Genomic DNA, 17,905 nt, shown 5'->3' on the forward strand with positions numbered 1-17,905 from the left:
AAGCAGTTTGGCTTCCAACCCGGAGGGCCTTTGATCTCACTGACTTCTCAGAACCAGCACTAAACTCCAGCTCTGGACAAAATAAACGTGGGGGCTTAGCGGATGCTGCTGTGGGCTTAGAGGCGGGCGAGAGGCTACCAAACCAGTAAACAAAAGAGGAGTGCATGAACGCTATGGTTTCCACCAGCACTTGCTCGCTGTGGTAGAGAGATATGCTCCCTCCAGAGCAAAATAATCTGAGTCACTCTGCTCAGAGCAGCACCACTTAGTTTTCAACAGGCAGCCAAAAAGCCACCTATCACCACACCTAGCACGTCCCTTGAGGACCACTACAGTCTATTTACTTAGTGCTAGGCTGTAAAATTATACATTTATGCTAGTGCTAGCCGAGGCTGTTTTTCTATGCAAATATCAGCACCTTTCAGCATAGATAAAGGCCATAAATCCACGCAGATGAAGTCTGAGGTGGGCAGCACTCCTGGGTTCGGAAGTCTGTACAGATTAGCACAGGGAGCAGTGGGGTCAAGGTGCCAATGGTGCACGCCTGTCATACTCACCGGGGCTCAGACACCATGGAGAGCACGCACTTCTGCTGGGGGCCCACGCTGGTCCAGTTATGAGCCAGGGCCACCATGGCACTGGCATCCAGGAGCCCGTAACCGTAGGAGTGGCTCACTGGTAAGAGAGAGACAGTGATGGAGAGTGCAGCCAGGGATCACAGCACAATGTGTCAATGAAGAAACAAAAGCTCAAAACCCAAGACCACCCTATGGGACCAGCACTTCCATAGCGGTGGTCCCCTGCAGTACCTCTGCGGCCCACGCCATTGGTCTTCCAGTCGCTGGTGGTGAGGTAGGCGGGCCGGGACGTCCGAACCACCAGGTGCTGCATGTCCCTCCAGGTGAGGTTCTTGCTGCAGGGAAACGAGGAGAGTGAGCAGAACTGAGAGCCTGAAACGGGAGGCCATGCTGTCCTCCACAAGAAGGTCACCTTCAGGCTAGCAAAGCCAGACAGAGACAGAGAGATTTAACAAAGGGGAATTAAAGGAAGCGTTTCATAACCATATGCCTCTGTGCTCACGGTGAAAAGCTCACCTGCTCATCGGAGAATAACATGGGGGGGGGGGGGCGTAACCTCCCCTCCAGTTAAAAACACTCATGCCCTCAGCTTTGTGCCACAAGGCGACACTTCTTCAGATTCTTCTGTTTTTTGTTCCCTTCAACATGACTCTGGCCAGTAGAGGCTGCAGACGACCCCCCCTCCCAATTTCTGTACTTACTTGGCTTCCAGAGCCAATGCGATGATGCCAGCGGCCAGGGGGGCGGAAGCGGACGTCCCTGTGTGCGAGTCTGTGCACTTCTGCCTCAGGTCTGTGGTGACCTGGGAATGACAATGTGATCGTGAACAGCCCCGTCGAAACAGATGACTGGGGGGGGGGGGGGGGCAGACCGCGTGGGATGTGGCCATGTAGGAGAAGGCAGGGGCTCAAGAGACAAGAGCCCTGGGGGCAGAATCACCCAGTCAGGACAGGAGCTACAAAAAAAAATATAGAAATGCCAGTATTCCTGGCGACTGAGCTAAGCCCAGGGGCGTGCAACTCAGCTGACGTTCAAAGAAGCACCTTCAGTCCTACTCAAGTGGGCCGATGGGGAAATAATGCAGAAGATGACATCAAAGTCCATCTAAACACTGAAGGATTTCACACTTTTAGGTACGACCCACTTTATTCGGGGGCTATTTAGATAGGGATGAGGAAAGCATCCATAATATACCTCCCAGGGGATTTACGTAACGTGTTCCTACGTAGACCGGAATATTCCATGCAGGGCGGGAAGCTGCAGATGGTTTGTGCAGAGACTCTTCTTCCTAAGGCCACAACCTGCAGCTCCTCTCTGCACAAGGGACTTTTATTTAGAGCACGAGGCTTTAAATAAAGTTGAACCAGCAGCCTTCAGTAGGTCAGAGGTTCCGCTCCGGCAGCAGAAACCCAAAGAGGCCATGGTGCTGGTCTCTGGCCAGGGGGCATACGGCCTAAGGTAGGGGCAGCCGCGTGGTGTGGAACAGGGCACTAGCAGGGCTTATGGTGGCAGGTGAAGCTGGCAGTTTGCATCCCACTCATCGCACACCCGGAGAAGCAGGTGTGGCGGGCCTTCTACGAGAAGCCCTGCAGGCTGCAATACTCACGATCTGCTTCTCGTTGAGGTTGCCGCTGCTGTAGGTGGTGGCCAGCGTGGAGGAGCAGGCCTCGCTGTACCAGGGCACGTTGCCGCTCTGGGTGCTGCTGCTGATGGACAGTGTGTAGATGCTGTTGGTGTAGCCGTCGCAGTTGCAGCTGTCCCTCTCGCGGCCACCGTTGCCCGATGCCCACACGAAGATGGAGCCCAGGCCGCCACGACCCTGTGGGACCAAGGGGGGTGCCGAAAGTCAGGTGGGGACAGGACACTTATGCAGTAACCCCCCCCCCAGAACCATTAGGTCAATTCAGGCATATCATTTCAGTGTGACTTGGCTCATTTCATTACCCCAAGTCTTCCATGCTCAACATTAAGCACAAGCTATAAGGTACAACTCAAGGTCTGCTAAAAATAATAATAATGTGCCAAACATGTAGCGATTTATGCACATTTTGACTAAGACTATACATATTTTAATAGCCTATTAAATGTCACAGTGTTTAAACAACATAAAAATGACCGATGGCTGCCGAGATATGGCTTTGGTTCAAGTTTTTACATCCGTAAACACAGAAGAGGAATAAATTTCCAACCCCTCCCCCCCACTAGAATTTATCCTGTGTGTGTTTATGTGTGAGATTCAGTTTCACCATTTCAACTGACGAAATTGTCGGCTCGAAACGTTGATGGCTCAACCCTTTGTGCAAAAGAAGGCCACGCCCCCCCCATCCCTTTGATCAGACCTAAAGAGAAGCACAGCACCATCAATAAAAGCAAAGAGCGCACGAGCAGCATCCCGTCGGCCTGCCTTCTGATTACACACCTGCCCGAGTATGGGAGGGGCTTAGGGGACGGGGGCGATGTTCCTGTAAATGCTTTCTGCGGGGGAGACTCGGACCAACCTCGCCGCATCTCTCATCCCTCATTATTCTTACACTTGGGAAAACATTTGAACACGAGGAAGTTCATTTTTGTCAGGCACAATAGGGACAATTTCACAAGCAAACAGCCTGACATTAGCCTAATACAAAGTCTGCCATTTCCACCTCTGTAAGCCATCCAGAGGCATTTCCCCTATCAAACCCCTTCAGATTTGTGCTTGTCCTGCTACGAGACCGCACAAAGCCCACTGCACATCTGGCCCAAACCCAGCGGGCAGGTTCTAAGGTCCATAGGTTCTGAGGACGCAATGACCTGAAGTCAACGTGCTTTAATGGCCACAGGACAACCGAAACATCTAGAACTAGTGTTCGGAAACCTTTTAATTGAATAGTGACTTTCAGCAGTAATAATGACTTTCAGCAACAGCTTCTCAAGAGTAAAGTGCTGCCACAAGTCAGAGAACCACTTCAAACTGACATTTCCTTCAAAACACAGAATGTCTTTAAAAAAAAACGCTTTAATATCTTTAGCACCTTAAATTCTTCTCGGGTGACATTTCTCAGCAATTTGAATGACCTGTTGGCAGATTCGCCGCACCACTCAGAAAGAGGGCAGCGCAGTAACATCAGACTAACCTCGATTTTCACGAGGTGTGGTGCCAGACCAAAAATGGCAGCCTTCTGCTAGACTAATAACATCTGGATGACGCTTTTTGTTCGTGTTCTCATTGTTTGTTATGGTGGTCATTCTTTGGGTTTCTGCTATTTAAAGTAAGTCATCAGTAACCAAACTTCAGATTTTTGGAGGACTGTGGACATTAAAGGCAAAGCTGAGAGACTTCGTCCAACCAGTTCTCCCAATTGTAGCACATCATCTCCTCCAGATAAACCCCCTTCCTTTGCAGACCTCAGTGACATTTTATTATCCAATGAAAAACTTTCAACTGTGGATTCCCATATCACGTCGATTGAGCTTCACAAACAGTTCCTGTCTATGTGAGAAAGCCTTGGACTTAGGCAAAAGCAGATTGAATCACTCATGCTTGACAATAAGGCGCTTACTGTCACGGTCAAGATACCTTCTGAGACGTCTAATAACATCTCCTTTCACTGCGTCCACTGAATCGGCAGAGGGAAAACCTACAATAGTCCCCATCCGATTGTTGATAAATTCTAGCGTTTTAAACATAAGGATCTTATTCTCTGTCACGGTAAAGAACTTAAAGGTACTGACTTTGGCCACAATGATCGGTTACGGCGTGAAATAATGGACAGACGCAACACACTATTCAACATCAGAAAAGGAGCCATCGTGAATGGTGAAGCTGTCACCTCAGCTGACAAATCGCACATTGACAGTAAAGCTATATTCCAATGAATCTGACTCAAAGGCTATTCTAGGAAGTCAGACCTTGTTTCCTTTTCATTATTGTCTTCTCTTCATTTGTTATTCATGCTAATATGTATGCTTTAAATACTATAACATCACTATTGTACTGCTATAACGTATCCACTAAGCTTCTCATATATACTGTAGGTAAACACTGCACTTCAGTCTCGCTCCGAATCCCATTTGTCCTGCGGTATGTGGCTTTGCTCATCTTTTATTTTTTTCTTCCCCTGTTCAAGGAATAATTTCTCAGTTCCTGCAATAAAACCAAATCCCCGGTCTATAACCGTACCTGGGTCCCTCTTACACATACATAATGTATACTACTCTGTCACATTTTGCATCCCTCCCAGTGTCTTCATGTCACTGATTTTGTCTGGTTTATATCCATGTCAGCATAAAGACTCATACTTATACATAAAACATTGTCATTTGTACATGAACCCCAGATTTTACTCTGGGCACATCGGCATGTACTTGTGTCTCCGTTTTTTTGTAAATCACACACTGGTGTGTCAATAAAAAAGCAAAAAAATTAGAACTGCCTGGGGGGGCCTTGAGGACCGGGACAGGAAACACCAGCATAGAGGTTCAAATACAAGTGGGACAGGAAATGGCCCCAGTCGTTCGTTTGGGGTGGATTTCTGTACCTCGGTGACGCCGCGCAGAAAGGCTTCTTTGGCCAGCTTGGCGGGGCCATCCACCGTCTTCCCATCATCCTCGGGGCCCCAACTGGCACTGTAAATGTGGATATGCTGGGGATTGAGGCTGAGAGACTGGGCCTCAACGACGTCAGTCACTTCCCCGTCCAGCATGCGTACACCTAGACAAGATTGGGGGGGGGGGGGGGTTACGGCACAAACCCAGAGGCCAAAACAACACATGAACCACACAGGAAAACTGCTGATTAAGGGTCATAGAGGGGCCTCCATTGATTACCAGAATTCCAAGCCTCACACACAAGTTGGTGTGAGACTTTCTCAGATGGATAATTTGAAGTTTAAAGGCTCAAGCTCTGAACGAATTGACGCCTAAAGAGACCACATACATCAAAGCTGTGCATCAACCGGCCTCCATTAAAATGTCCTGCTATGGCGACAAGACACGGATACTGGGTTAGTCTGGCATGGAGCTGCCTGAGCAGACAATGCGGGACCGGGAATTCTGACAAATGAGTCAAGTGCCGGAATTCAGGGCCTGCCCGAGTCGAGTGAGCATGAATGGCGATATCGGAGCTGTAAACGACGGCTTCACATTTTCTAGATATTGAAAATGAACAATCGTTTTGCTAAGCTTGCCAGGTTTTGTTTCCTATGACAGAGAAAAAATGTTTTAGCATAAATTGTCTTAACCCAGCTGACTATTGCAGTTCTTGCCATGCGACAACTGCATGTTCTTAACATGTTGATATTAACATCCAGATTGTGCAGCTCCACCGCAAACTCTACCTGGGACGGGCCTGTCACTCCGCTTCCACACCAGCTCTGCAGGCTGTCTGGGAAGTCTATTGCAGAGCGGTGGTGGCTGGTTGCTTAGCAATCACTACTTCTTGTTAACAATTTAATTAAACCACAAGCTTAGTTATAAGAAGCGGTCACACGTCACCCTCCTTTAGATCATTACAGTCCTATTAGGAGAGATGGCAAGAGATGGACATACTCAATGTACCACATGACAGGAGGGAAAGGCTTATGGTTTAAGTTCTGAGAGTGGAGACAGCTGATTAGATACACAGTATTTAAGCAGGTCTCAGAGAATTACTGTGTTTTTTGTGCGTGAGTGTAACAGGCCTGCTGGGAATTATGCTGCCCTCAAACCTTTGCAAATAGCACCAGGTAAAAGACAGGAACCCCCCCCCCACAAGGTGACAGGCCGAGGGTAAGGAAAGCCGAGTAAATAGGTAGAATGTGGAACCACACTCGTTGACATCACAGGCACATTCATGCAGACACGCTCACAGGCACGCGCCCACACGCACACACAGGCTCACAGGCACGCACCCACACGCACACACAGGCTCACAGGCACATTCATGCAGACACGCTCACAGGCACGCGCCCACACGCACACACAGGCTCACAGGCACGCGCCCACACGCACACACAGGCTCACAGGCACGTACCCGCACACACACAGGCACGCACACACACAGGCACGCACACACACAGGCACGCACACACACAGGCACGCACACACACAGGCACGCACACACACAGGCACGCGCCCACACAGGCACGCGCCCACAGGCACGCGCCCACAGGCACGCGCCCACAGGCACGCGCCCACAGGCACGCGCCCACAGGCACACACAGGCTCACAGGCACGCGCCCACAGGCACACACAGGCTCACAGGCACGCACCCACACGCACACACAGGCTCACAGGCACATTCATGCAGACACGCTCACAGGCACGCGCCCACACGCACACACAGGCTCACAGGCACGTACCCGCACACACACAGGCACGCGCCCACAGGCACGCGCCCACACACACACACGCGCCCACAGGCACGCGCCCACACACACACACGCGCCCACAGGCACGCGCCCACACACACACACGCGCCCACACGCACGCGCCCACACACACACACGCGCCCACAGGCACGCGCCCACACACACACACACGCGCCCACAGGCACGCGCCCCCACACACACACACGCGCCCACAGGCACGCGCCCACACACACACACACGCGCCCACAGGCACGCGCCCACACACACACGCTCACAGGCACGCGCCCACACACACACGCTCACAGGCACGCGCCCACACACACAGACAGGCTCACAGGCACGCGCCCACACACACACACGCTCACAGGCACACACACACAGGCACACAGGCACCCGCCCACACACACAGACAGGCTCACAGAGACACGCCCACACGCTCACAGAGACACGCTCACACAGGCTCACAGGCACGCGTATGGCGTTAAATTAGTGCCAAGACTCGCGCGCATAAAAACCACGTGCGCGTATGCGCTTTCTACACGCTCACCTCTGCACAGCACTCGCTCGCTCAACAGGATGAATTTTGACACTTTGGAGGCGGGAACAGTGGCTAATATCTTTGGTTTTTAAAATATTGACTACGATTGGCCATTTGCTTTGGTAGAAGATGGAGATAACTTGTCACTGACCGCGGTTAAGTTTGAATATTCGGTATTCAATTTTATGGCTTTAACTTTTAACGGAAGGTGGGGCATTTTTAATGACAGAATTGTACATAGACAACGCTGCACACCGATTATTTTTGCGCTTCGAACCATTTCGTGATTTGTGCAAAATCGTGTTAATAGCTAATATCATATGTTCTTTCAGCTGTAATGACATGGTGGTTTAGCATTTTGGGCTCATGGCGACTGTTGCACACCCCCTTGTTTCCCAGATTACTTTACGTACAAATTTGAATTAATTTCTTAATGTACGAATGTATCCGTATTATGTGCAATGGGACAATACATGAATGGGTTAGTAACTTTAAAACTAGACAGGCACATCTAGTGTGCTTTGATCAATGGACTACAGGGAACAATGCACCCCCTTTGGATTTTCAGAATTACTTTCTAACAGTTATTAACACATTGTATGCATATTACATGCCATTGCTCCATTTCATACATATTGACAGTTAATTGATAACACAAATTAATCCATAAATAAGTTGTAAAGTGTGATTTAGGCAATGCACCGTGGGACAAAGCAAATGTACCGCAGTTGAATTGTTTGATTACGTGTTTCGTCACATTTAAAGTGATCTTGAAAATCCAAGGGGTGTGCGTAGAGAGGATGGGTTTTCAGCTCGCGGGCGCAGACGTGCGTGTGGTTCGACTTTTGGCACTAATTTAATGCCGAACGAGCGAGCGAGTGCTGTGCAAGCGCGAAGAGAGCACATACGTGTGCGTGGTTTTTATGTGTGTGTTTTGCCACTAATTTAACGCCACGCACGCGCCCACACACGCACGCGCCCCCACACGCACGCGCCCACGCCCACACACGCACGCGCCCACACACGCACGCTCACAGGCACGTGCCCGCCCACACACACACACGCTTACAGGCACGCGCCCGCCCACACACACACACACACACACACACACACACACACACACACACTGACATGCTCACAGCCACGCACATATCAGCACACTCTTCCTAACATTAGTCTCCTCGGCCCCCGTCCAACAGGCAAACGGATGTAGAAATCAGATCCATGATTCAGGTGCAGGGACACGCTGAGAATTAACAGGAAGCTCTCTCCCCAGAACAAACGCTTGTGTCGTGGGCAGCGCCGGTGATATCAGAAGCCCAGAGGGCAGGGAGATTCCTCTGCCTGGGGCGGCATTTAGGGTTCAACCAAAAAGGGCACAAGGTGAAGGGCGTGGGGTGACCTGGCTCAAAAAACTTAAAGCAGCATACATGTTAATCACTGGCACAGAGCATAACCGCTTAACGAGGGGAAACCCGCATTTATGACAGGGCACACTTCTCTGGGGGCCACACACAGGAACGGCCGGGACTCACCTCCAATCTTGGCGTCGTAGGCCACACCCACTCCGCAGATACCATTGTTGGCCACAGCCGCCACCTCCCCGGCACAGCGGGTCCCATGTCTGCAAACGAGAGGGGAGAGAGGGGCTTTGGGTCAGAGAGAAAGCAGATATATCTTATGCCACCTGACAGAAACAAACCTAAAAGCTGGCAGAGCGCGTGGGCTACAGGTCTAAAATATCTAGGCTATCATACAGCCTTAGTTCCTCAAACCTGCCCCACATTCTATTATTTTTAAACACTGTGGGTTTAAATAACCGAAGAAAAAGCAAGAGCAGTATTTCAGACCGACCCCTAACACGCTTCCCATTACGGCCTGGCAGAAGCCAGTGCCAGGTTTTCTGGACCTACATGGTGCAAATCGGGACAGGTAAGAAGGGACCAAGACTCCTGACACAGCCATAGAAGAAAAGTTATTCAAAGCGCTGATTGCAGAGGGAGGGCATCTAGGGAGAGCAGCTCAACATTCCAATCCGGTCGACCCAACCCGGTCCCAATACCACACTGGAGAGCCCCAAACACAGCTTTCAAAAAGGCTGGAACCTGTGCTAATGAGACGGGAGATTAGGCCGGATCAACGGGGCCCGGGGGCCCGGTTCTGTTGCCCCAGGAGTCTGAGCCTGCAGAAATCCATTCAGGGCTCTCTGCATTAGCAGCCATTTAAAAATCAGGAAATAAATCAAATCTGATTTAGTGGGGACAGAGAAGCTGGGCGCTTCCATGGAGCCCTGAGAACCAGCATGGGCCAAGCTGAGACAGACCTACTGGGAAGCTCTCAGATACTGCAGGGACACTCGTACTTAAAGGTCACGAAGGTCACTGAAATTCCATGAGCGGAAGCACTGTTGGACCTCTAAGCTAAACAGGCACCCAAATCACTGCAGAAGAACATTACCACACAGAACAATACCGTAACAAGTGGTCTATTAATGCGTTAAAAAAGCCAGAGACACAAACAGCTGGGACTTAACCTTGACACAGCGACCGCTGTAGCCAAGAAAACCCCCCGTGACAATTCGTGCATGTCGGGGGGGGGGGGGGGGGCACCGCAGGAGGCGAGGCAGGGAGGATGACTCACAGGCGTACGAGGAGTCACGCTTCAGGTTCTGTCAACTCAAATGTGGATTATCACCCGACATCAAGGTTCGCTGTGGCGTGCACTCTGGGAGAGTGCGGCAGCCCCACCTCTGGGCTCCGGGGGAATCCACCTTCACATGCTGGAGAACGACGGCCCTGCAGACCTTCAGCCAGGTCCAGACATGCAACTGGAGTAGGCAATGAAAAGTAAGCTGACGCCTACATTCCAGATTCTTCTGGAGATCCCAGCCCTTCCAGGTCCACACGACCGTGTCGCACATCTCCATTCACCACCTAGGCCATTCACCTCCGAGCGAGCCGTCGGAGAAACGTCACGTCTACCTCAGCCATCTCCCCTTGATCCCGTCGGAGATGAAGGCTCCCTTCCTTTTTAATGCAATCTCTCCCTTCAGCAGCCCAGTTAGTCTGGGGTGACACCCAAACATCTTAATGTCACCGTTCTGAACAGCTAGTGTGTCATTCCAACTGGCTCCGGACTGAGGAAAGACTGCAGTATTATCCCTAAACACAAATTAACTGGGCACAGCAGGTAGCTGTAACACACAAGATTATCTAAAGCAATGTATCCCAGTCTGCTCCTTGGGGACCCATAGTCAGTCCATGTTTTCACTCCCAGACAGTCCACACAGTCTTATCGGGAGCTGGGAGGGAGCAAAAACGTGGACTGTCTGGGAGGGAGCAAAAACGTGGACTGTCTGGGAGGGAGCAAAAAACGTGGACTGTCTGGGAGGGAGCAAAAAACGTGTAGCATCTGGGGGTCCCCCAGGACCAGAATGGGAAGCAAATATAAAGCAGTGGTTCTCTACCGTTTTAATCCAAGCACCCCATTTGTCCAGGAAGACATGCTTGGGGCCCCCCCCACACAAGGTATGACACCGTTTCTCATTGCAAACAATTTTTTAATGTTTACTAAACATTGTAATTTGGTTACTCTGCCAAACAATGTCATTTCTTTTGAACATCACTCAAGGTTTCAGTCCATTATGTCCACCAAATGTTCCTCACCTTTCCCCTCCATCAGCTTCCACGTGAGACGCTGCTAACTGAATGGTTTGATTTTAGCTGTGAATTCTGGGATCTCTAACATCATGACCAAAGCTCTTGCACTATTTACAACCAGGAAGGAGTACTATTGGTTTCTATTAAAAATCTTTAATAGAGCCCTAATTTTAACGCATAATAAATGCACATCGATATAAACAGTATTGTGTCATCCTATATCTCGTCTTGAAAATATATCAATAGTGATGTCATACTTTACTGTGCTTTAAAATTATCTAAAGCTACAACAAAAAACTGTCAAAAAAACAGGGAACAGTGGTATCTAACATCACTTGGAGGACATTACAGTGCATCCTAAGGAAACTCGAAACAGGACAGAGACACACAGTGACAAACAGGCGAGATAACAGAGGACAATACCAAGGTCCAGGCTGCAGAGTCACATGTCTCCTCTGGGCACAGGCTGCGCTCATCAGAAGATGAAAATCTACACGCTGTGCAGGACACGAGTGGGAAGGTCACCGGTGAGCAAGGGACAGGTGGCCACCTGCCTGCCTGCCTGCGCGTGCGTGCCTCCCGAGGGCGATGTCACCCTCAGAAACACCTCCCACTCCATGGGAAGAACAGAATCACTTCTGGCACGCCGCCTGACAGCCGAATTTCAACACTGACAGGTAGGCAAGTGAGAAACACCTCTGGGGATTCGGCTTTTGCTTTTTTTTGTTGCTTGTTTTCTTCTTTGCCGCTTTTACTTTGCAGCAGCAGTCACTGGCAGAAGCTCAGAAAATTAGCGGATTCAGCCGAGACACGGTCAGCGTGCGGCGGCAGAGCTGTGCCGCCAAGGAAGCGGCATCGTGCGGGCCAAGGTGCCAAGCTGAGGGGCACCACCACAGAGTGAGAAACTGGTCTGTGCATCATGTGACTTGGACAAGGGGGGGAAATTCTTGAATCAACGTAGGAAATCTACACTGTGGGGAAAAAAAGACCCACCTTGGACGTCACAAAGGGGGCTACACCACTGGCATCAACATCTACGTGTATGACAAAGTTCTTGAAGGAAAACGGTGTAGAAAAATTCAGATACTTTCTGAAAATTACAAACCAAATACAAAAGAAACTGAAGATAAACTTGCCAAAGAAAAGTCTGGGAATATCATACTTAAGAGTCACAGGTGTAACACTGTAGCTGCTGTTCCCTACCAGACCTGTAGGAGTAGGGCTGGATGATTTATCGATTTCAAATCGAAATCGTGATTTGAAACAACGCGATTAGCAAGTCGCAAAAATTGCGATTTAGGATATACAGTGGTACCTCAGTTCTCAAACTCATTAGAACTCTAATTTCTTAGAAGTCGAACCAACCAGTCTGAAAAATTACCTAGAACTCAATCTGAATCTCAGAAGTCAAACTGTGAACGCCGACGTAAGATAACTTGTACGCACGGGGAGTCACGCGGCACGTCTCTCAGCGGAAACAAAGGGTAACGCTTCAGTCTGAGCCTCACATTTGCTGTGTTAGCATCGTGCATGTTTACACTAGCTGAACACATATATTTAGACAATAAAAACACATTTAGACAATGACAGTAACAGTAATTATCATCATATAATAAAATACATTTAAAAATAAAGATGAATAAATAATTTTAATATTAATAAACCATCAATACGTTTAATTATAACAATATTGTTGTGCCCAGCGGGGACGGAACGGAGACAAAGGCGCAGACGTCAGGGTATCGGGGAATACGGGGTTTAATTACAGGTAAGGCAGGCAAAACGCAGACGGACAATACAATGACCGGACTGGGGAAACAAACTGAAATGCGGACTAAATACAAAGGACTAATGACAACAACCAGAAACAGCTGATCGCACGGGGATTCCACACGAGATTAACGAGGGGGCGTGGCACATGGAAGGAGTGGACGAAAATGTTACATTCGCGGTGCGGAAAAATGCTGATTCCGCCACTGAGCTAATAGTGAATTGCCTTCCTATTTCATGGTCCGAGATTGTTTCAGAAAGGTCCTATCATCAATAGAACCGGCGAGCTCCTTTTAAACACCACCTGCAATATACTTCAGCATATCATACCTTTGGTTTTTGTTAATAGGCAATAGCATTAGTATACCGCTAACCCATCAAAACAACAATGAGACAGTCAGTAATTCTTGATACACGTGACACATCACATCTTTAAATTCTCATCCTTGCATTAGAATATAGAGCAGTTAATACGGATGGTCTCATGCTGCGTCATATGTTTTAAAATTACTACACACTGAATATTGAACTGAAGCTTGACATAAAAAATTTAATCGCAAATCAAATGTAGGAGGAAACAAATACGTGGCATGAGCGACAAGTCTGTCACCTATTTCCATAAAACTCATGCAGAACCTTTTAATGCAGATCCAGGAACTGCTGTAGTAGGACTATAAAAGTTAATTAAAAATAACAAAATGCAGTAGGAACTTTTGCCAAAGCATCTTTATTCCAGGGGTTACAAAGTTAATGAGACACGCATTGGACTCATTGCTTGCTCAGGCTGGGTTAAAGGTACAAAGCAGGTGAGAAAAATCACCTTGCCCTTACACTCCCCCATTCTCATATGTAATTAAACCTCAATGGCTGAATTACTGGGAGAGGTGTGTCTGGAGGAATACCAAAAAAAAAAAGGAAAAAAAAGCTGCTTTTTTTTTTTTTTATTATAATGAATCTCTGCTTGTTTTTCAGTGGATAATCAATCTAGTGCTTTTTAAAATCTGGGACAAAGGAAGAAGGGGAGGGGGAGAAAACCCAAATCCAATTGAGAAAAGAGTTTGCTGTAATTACTCTAAGCACTGAAGCATTTTCAATGATAAGACGAGCTTTCTAACATTAAAGCACAACGACTTTGCCTGTATCTATGCTCCATGGGATACAAACACATACCTCCGGCAGGGGCAATAAGTGGCACTAGAGAGGGGACAGAGACACACACACACACACACACACACACACGCACACGCACACGCACACCGATCAACAAAAGCAAGCACAACTACACTCATTTCCACAGGTTCCAATACCTCCAACTCAAACGAGGTCGTCGGGAGGTTGAGCGATTTCTCCCTGCTGTGTTTAGGAAGCCAAATTAAGAGACCTGACATGACCAAGACCTTCTAGAATCACCGGGCCATTAGTTTAAATTTTGCCCCCTGGTTCACTCACTTGTTCAGAGGCTGGATTCACAGCCTGCTTAAAAGGATTAGGACATTTCACAGCAGGCTTACCAGACCCCCTGGGCTACACAGTCTGCTATTTAACCAACTGAAGAACCATTAATGTTTGCCTTTACAACACCAGCCTTCAGCAGTGGGACTGTAATCTGGATGCCTTCTTGATTATCCATAGTCAAGGGATCCTTGGTTTTAGCCAAAATATGCTCAGGTTCGCACAGGTTTGCTTCAAGATTATTCAGTCAGCAAGAAGCACAACAGTCATCGTCACATCTGGTTGATCACCCAGACTAAAGCTATAAAAGCTTCCTGCAGTTGAGTTAATGATTTATGGATAAAACATCATCTCACCCATGGCCTTCTAAAGTACCACGTGCCAGTGCTTCAGTGCATCAGGAAGACTTGACAGAAAATTCCTGAATGTGTCAGATATTTGCACTAAAGCCAAAACCTCCAAAGTACCCAAGTTTTCCATTTTACTCTCCAAAAAGCAGCTAAAATACACCTTCTCCAGAGCCCATATATGGATGCTATGTACAGATACTGATAGAGGCAACTCTGAACCCACAAGTCAAAATGGCACAAAAGGAGGTTACATCTTTAGTACAATTTCTGGGAGATGTAGCCTCAGGAGGGAAACAAAATGCATGAAATTTTGAAGAGGCACCAGACTACATATGCGAACTGGGATCTTTTATGCCAAAGGATCAAGGCTCTGAACAGCACCGTGTGGAGTTCGCTGTGGCACTAGGGCACCTGTGCTCATCCTGCCCCGAGTGACGGCTAAAGTTACCCAGACGGTTTAGAGTGGTGTCGAGCCAGACAAGACGGACACCATGCAGACGTCGGCGGACCCACACGCCATGGTGAGCAGCGTCTCCAGTAGTATCCAGGAGAGGTGCATGGAAAGCAAGCACCATCCCCCAGGACGGCGGTCTGTTAGGCATCATCCATCACATCACTCCCCGTCTTCCTTAAATACAAAAATATTAAATGGAATCCAAATTACCACGATAAAGAAGTTGATTTGCTCCCGTAATACTTAAATGTTTATTTCACTGCGGGGTGCATACACGCGACCAGACCAGCAGCGTTCCACAAAGCCACATAGGTATCATGGAGCAGTGATTCCCCACGCAGAACCAATCACTGCCGTCACGCTGCTTTAATACTCCATTTCTGGTGGGAATAGGTGAGATTTGTGAAGAAAGCACCCAATCCCTCAACCCCTTAGTTGTTTAAGTGGAAGCGGTTTGGCTCAGTGACAAACTCAACCATCTGCACCAAAATCTACTTAAAAAGGCATCAAGGGCACATTAGCAAGGGGCGGAGCCAGGGATCAAGCTGGGCGCAAAAACACCACAGCCTGAAATATCAGAGGCGTGAACAGGCAGAAGAGTGATCCGACATCCTGTTTTAGCAATTTTTTTTCTATGGCAAATCACTCACTGCACATGAAGACACAGAGTCCTGCACGGTTGTTTTATTCAACAGCTCATAACCTGATTGAGTCCTGGAAAAACGGTGACATTCATACAAAGGAGGCTCCAACCGATTGGCCGTCGATCGATCGGCCGATGTTTGTTCTAATATGATCGGCGTTCTCTATAAAGGACAATCAGAAGCGCCGATCAGATGACACGATAAACGCAAGATCTCTCACGGCGAGGAACAGTAAACTGCTAAAATGGCATCCCCAGTCTGGCAGTTCTACAGGGTGTCCAGCAAAGACAATGAAATAGTTATATGCAATGTGCGCGAAGCAGACGCGGGAGAGACACTTATCCCCCGAAGAGCACAGCCGCTTGCTTTCTGGCTGGATGATAAAAGCCGCTTCTCCACACTCGCGGATGCGGCGCGAGCGAACCTTTGCATGCCGCGCACGAGTGTGAATAGTGAGTGACTTCTCAGCACAGTGGCGAATGTCGTAGACGAGGACAGGAACAGACTGACCTCCGAAACGTGGAGATGCTAAGTGTTTATATATGTCTATGGGCATCAATTTGTCAATTTATAATGCTTCCTCAATATTTCTCCAGTGCCGTCAAGTTACTTTCACTGTTAAAAATGTAAACAAATAATGCTACACAATCAACAGAACATTTTAAAAAGTTACTGCATACTTAAATGTTTTTGAAACTGTGGTTGGTATCGGCCGATACAGATTCCAGTGACCGGCAATCGTGATCATTATCGGTCGATACAGATTCCAGTGACCGGCAATCGTGATCATTATCGGTCGATACAGATTCCAGTGACCGGCAATCGTGATCATTATCGGTCGATACAGATTCCAGTGACTGGCAATTGGTGATCGGCTCAAAAAACCCAGATCGGAGCATGCCTAATTAATACCGGTGATAAAGCAACAAGCTGTAAGGCAGGAAATGATGGCCGCCATGTCCGAAATGTCACACTTTGGGCTGCAGCAGAGAAGCAATTTGTTTGGTGACACAGCCCCCGCCGCCCCCATCACCGAGCACGACATGGGGGAGAGGGGCACCAAAGCGGACAAGACAGCTGCTACCGCGGAGAGCAGGTGACAGGTGCGATAGAGGTGGGACATGCTCAGAGCTGTTGGAATTTCAGGGAGGGTGTTGGAGTTCAGAGAGTGACGGCACGGGGGGGGGGGGGGGGGCACTGCTCTGGGGCATGGCCTCTCAGCCCCCAGCACTCGGGACAGCTGGAGTCAATACCGTCTAACGGCTGGTCAAACAAGCGCAACGGCACCGGCATTCAAAGAGCGGGGAGACGTGGCCGGGAAACCAAACGCTTCTGACCGACACCGCAGGAATTGCCGGTTTACAGAAAATCGCTCCGACACATTCAGAGCATTCACCTTCCACAAAAAAAACCAAAACAAATACACTACTGACTCTCTTCTACTCTGAGCTCCTTGTCAAAGACCTCTTCTTGGAAGAACTGCAGAATCCATCTTCCTCCAGTGCTCAATCAGGTATCCCCCAGTTGTGACAGGGGAGGATTAGCTTTATTCCAGGCTTAAATTGGATTTCACCACCGACTTTCTTCTTCAGCGAAGCGTCCGGAGAGTGGGGTAAGACCTGTCTGCAGAACCCGCTGACATGTTTACGAGACTCTGCCCAGTAGAACAGTGAAAGCGAGAGACACTTCTCCCGGGGTCAAGAAAACTCCTGTGTTTGGAAGACATGGATGCCGGAACGTCGAGAGCTTTGAATATAGAGCAGGTTTGGATCGGGCCCAACTGAACCAAGTGGACCTTCCAGTCCAACTCAGCAGGAAAAAAGCAGCTTGAGTAATGCAGCGATCGGTCTAGATATCGATCGGAACAGCACCAGGGGTTAAATGCTGCAATAATAAATTTATATTTCTAGGTCCGTGTCAGTAGGCAGCCACTTGCACAGTGGGAAGGTGAACAACAAGGTGTGGGACTGTGGGAGATAAACATCTCAATCCCATCAGCCCACGAGTCTTGTTCTGTTGACCTCTTAGCCTTGTATTGTACACAGACCAGACCCAGACAGTTTGGAAGGTGACCTGTTGCCAGGATAACCGGTCTGCAGTTACCTGTAGGAGCTTGACAGGTGGGTGTGGCCGC

The 17,905-nt window shown here is 48.7% G+C and overlaps 1 protein-coding gene across 11 annotated transcripts in view; it reads right to left on the reverse strand.

The window, feature by feature from the left end:
• furina (furin (paired basic amino acid cleaving enzyme) a) overlaps nucleotides 1-17,905 on the reverse strand; it is a 69,337-nt gene that overhangs the window by 7,095 nt on the left and 44,337 nt on the right. For all 11 annotated transcript variants that reach the window (XM_023814234.2, XM_023814243.2, XM_023814232.2 and 8 more), the window contains exons 7-12: nucleotides 8,978-9,066; nucleotides 5,096-5,268; nucleotides 2,185-2,397; nucleotides 1,280-1,380; nucleotides 810-913; nucleotides 558-675 (exon numbers count right to left, since the gene is read on the reverse strand). In XM_023814234.2, the coding sequence (XP_023670002.2) occupies nucleotides 558-675; nucleotides 810-913; nucleotides 1,280-1,380; nucleotides 2,185-2,397; nucleotides 5,096-5,268; nucleotides 8,978-9,066 (798 nt within the window). The remainder of the gene's footprint in view (nucleotides 1-557; nucleotides 676-809; nucleotides 914-1,279; nucleotides 1,381-2,184; nucleotides 2,398-5,095; nucleotides 5,269-8,977; nucleotides 9,067-17,905) is intronic.

This window comes from Paramormyrops kingsleyae, chromosome 11 (genome assembly GCF_048594095.1).
Source record: "Paramormyrops kingsleyae isolate MSU_618 chromosome 11, PKINGS_0.4, whole genome shotgun sequence".
Taxonomy (NCBI): domain Eukaryota; kingdom Metazoa; phylum Chordata; class Actinopteri; order Osteoglossiformes; family Mormyridae; genus Paramormyrops; species Paramormyrops kingsleyae.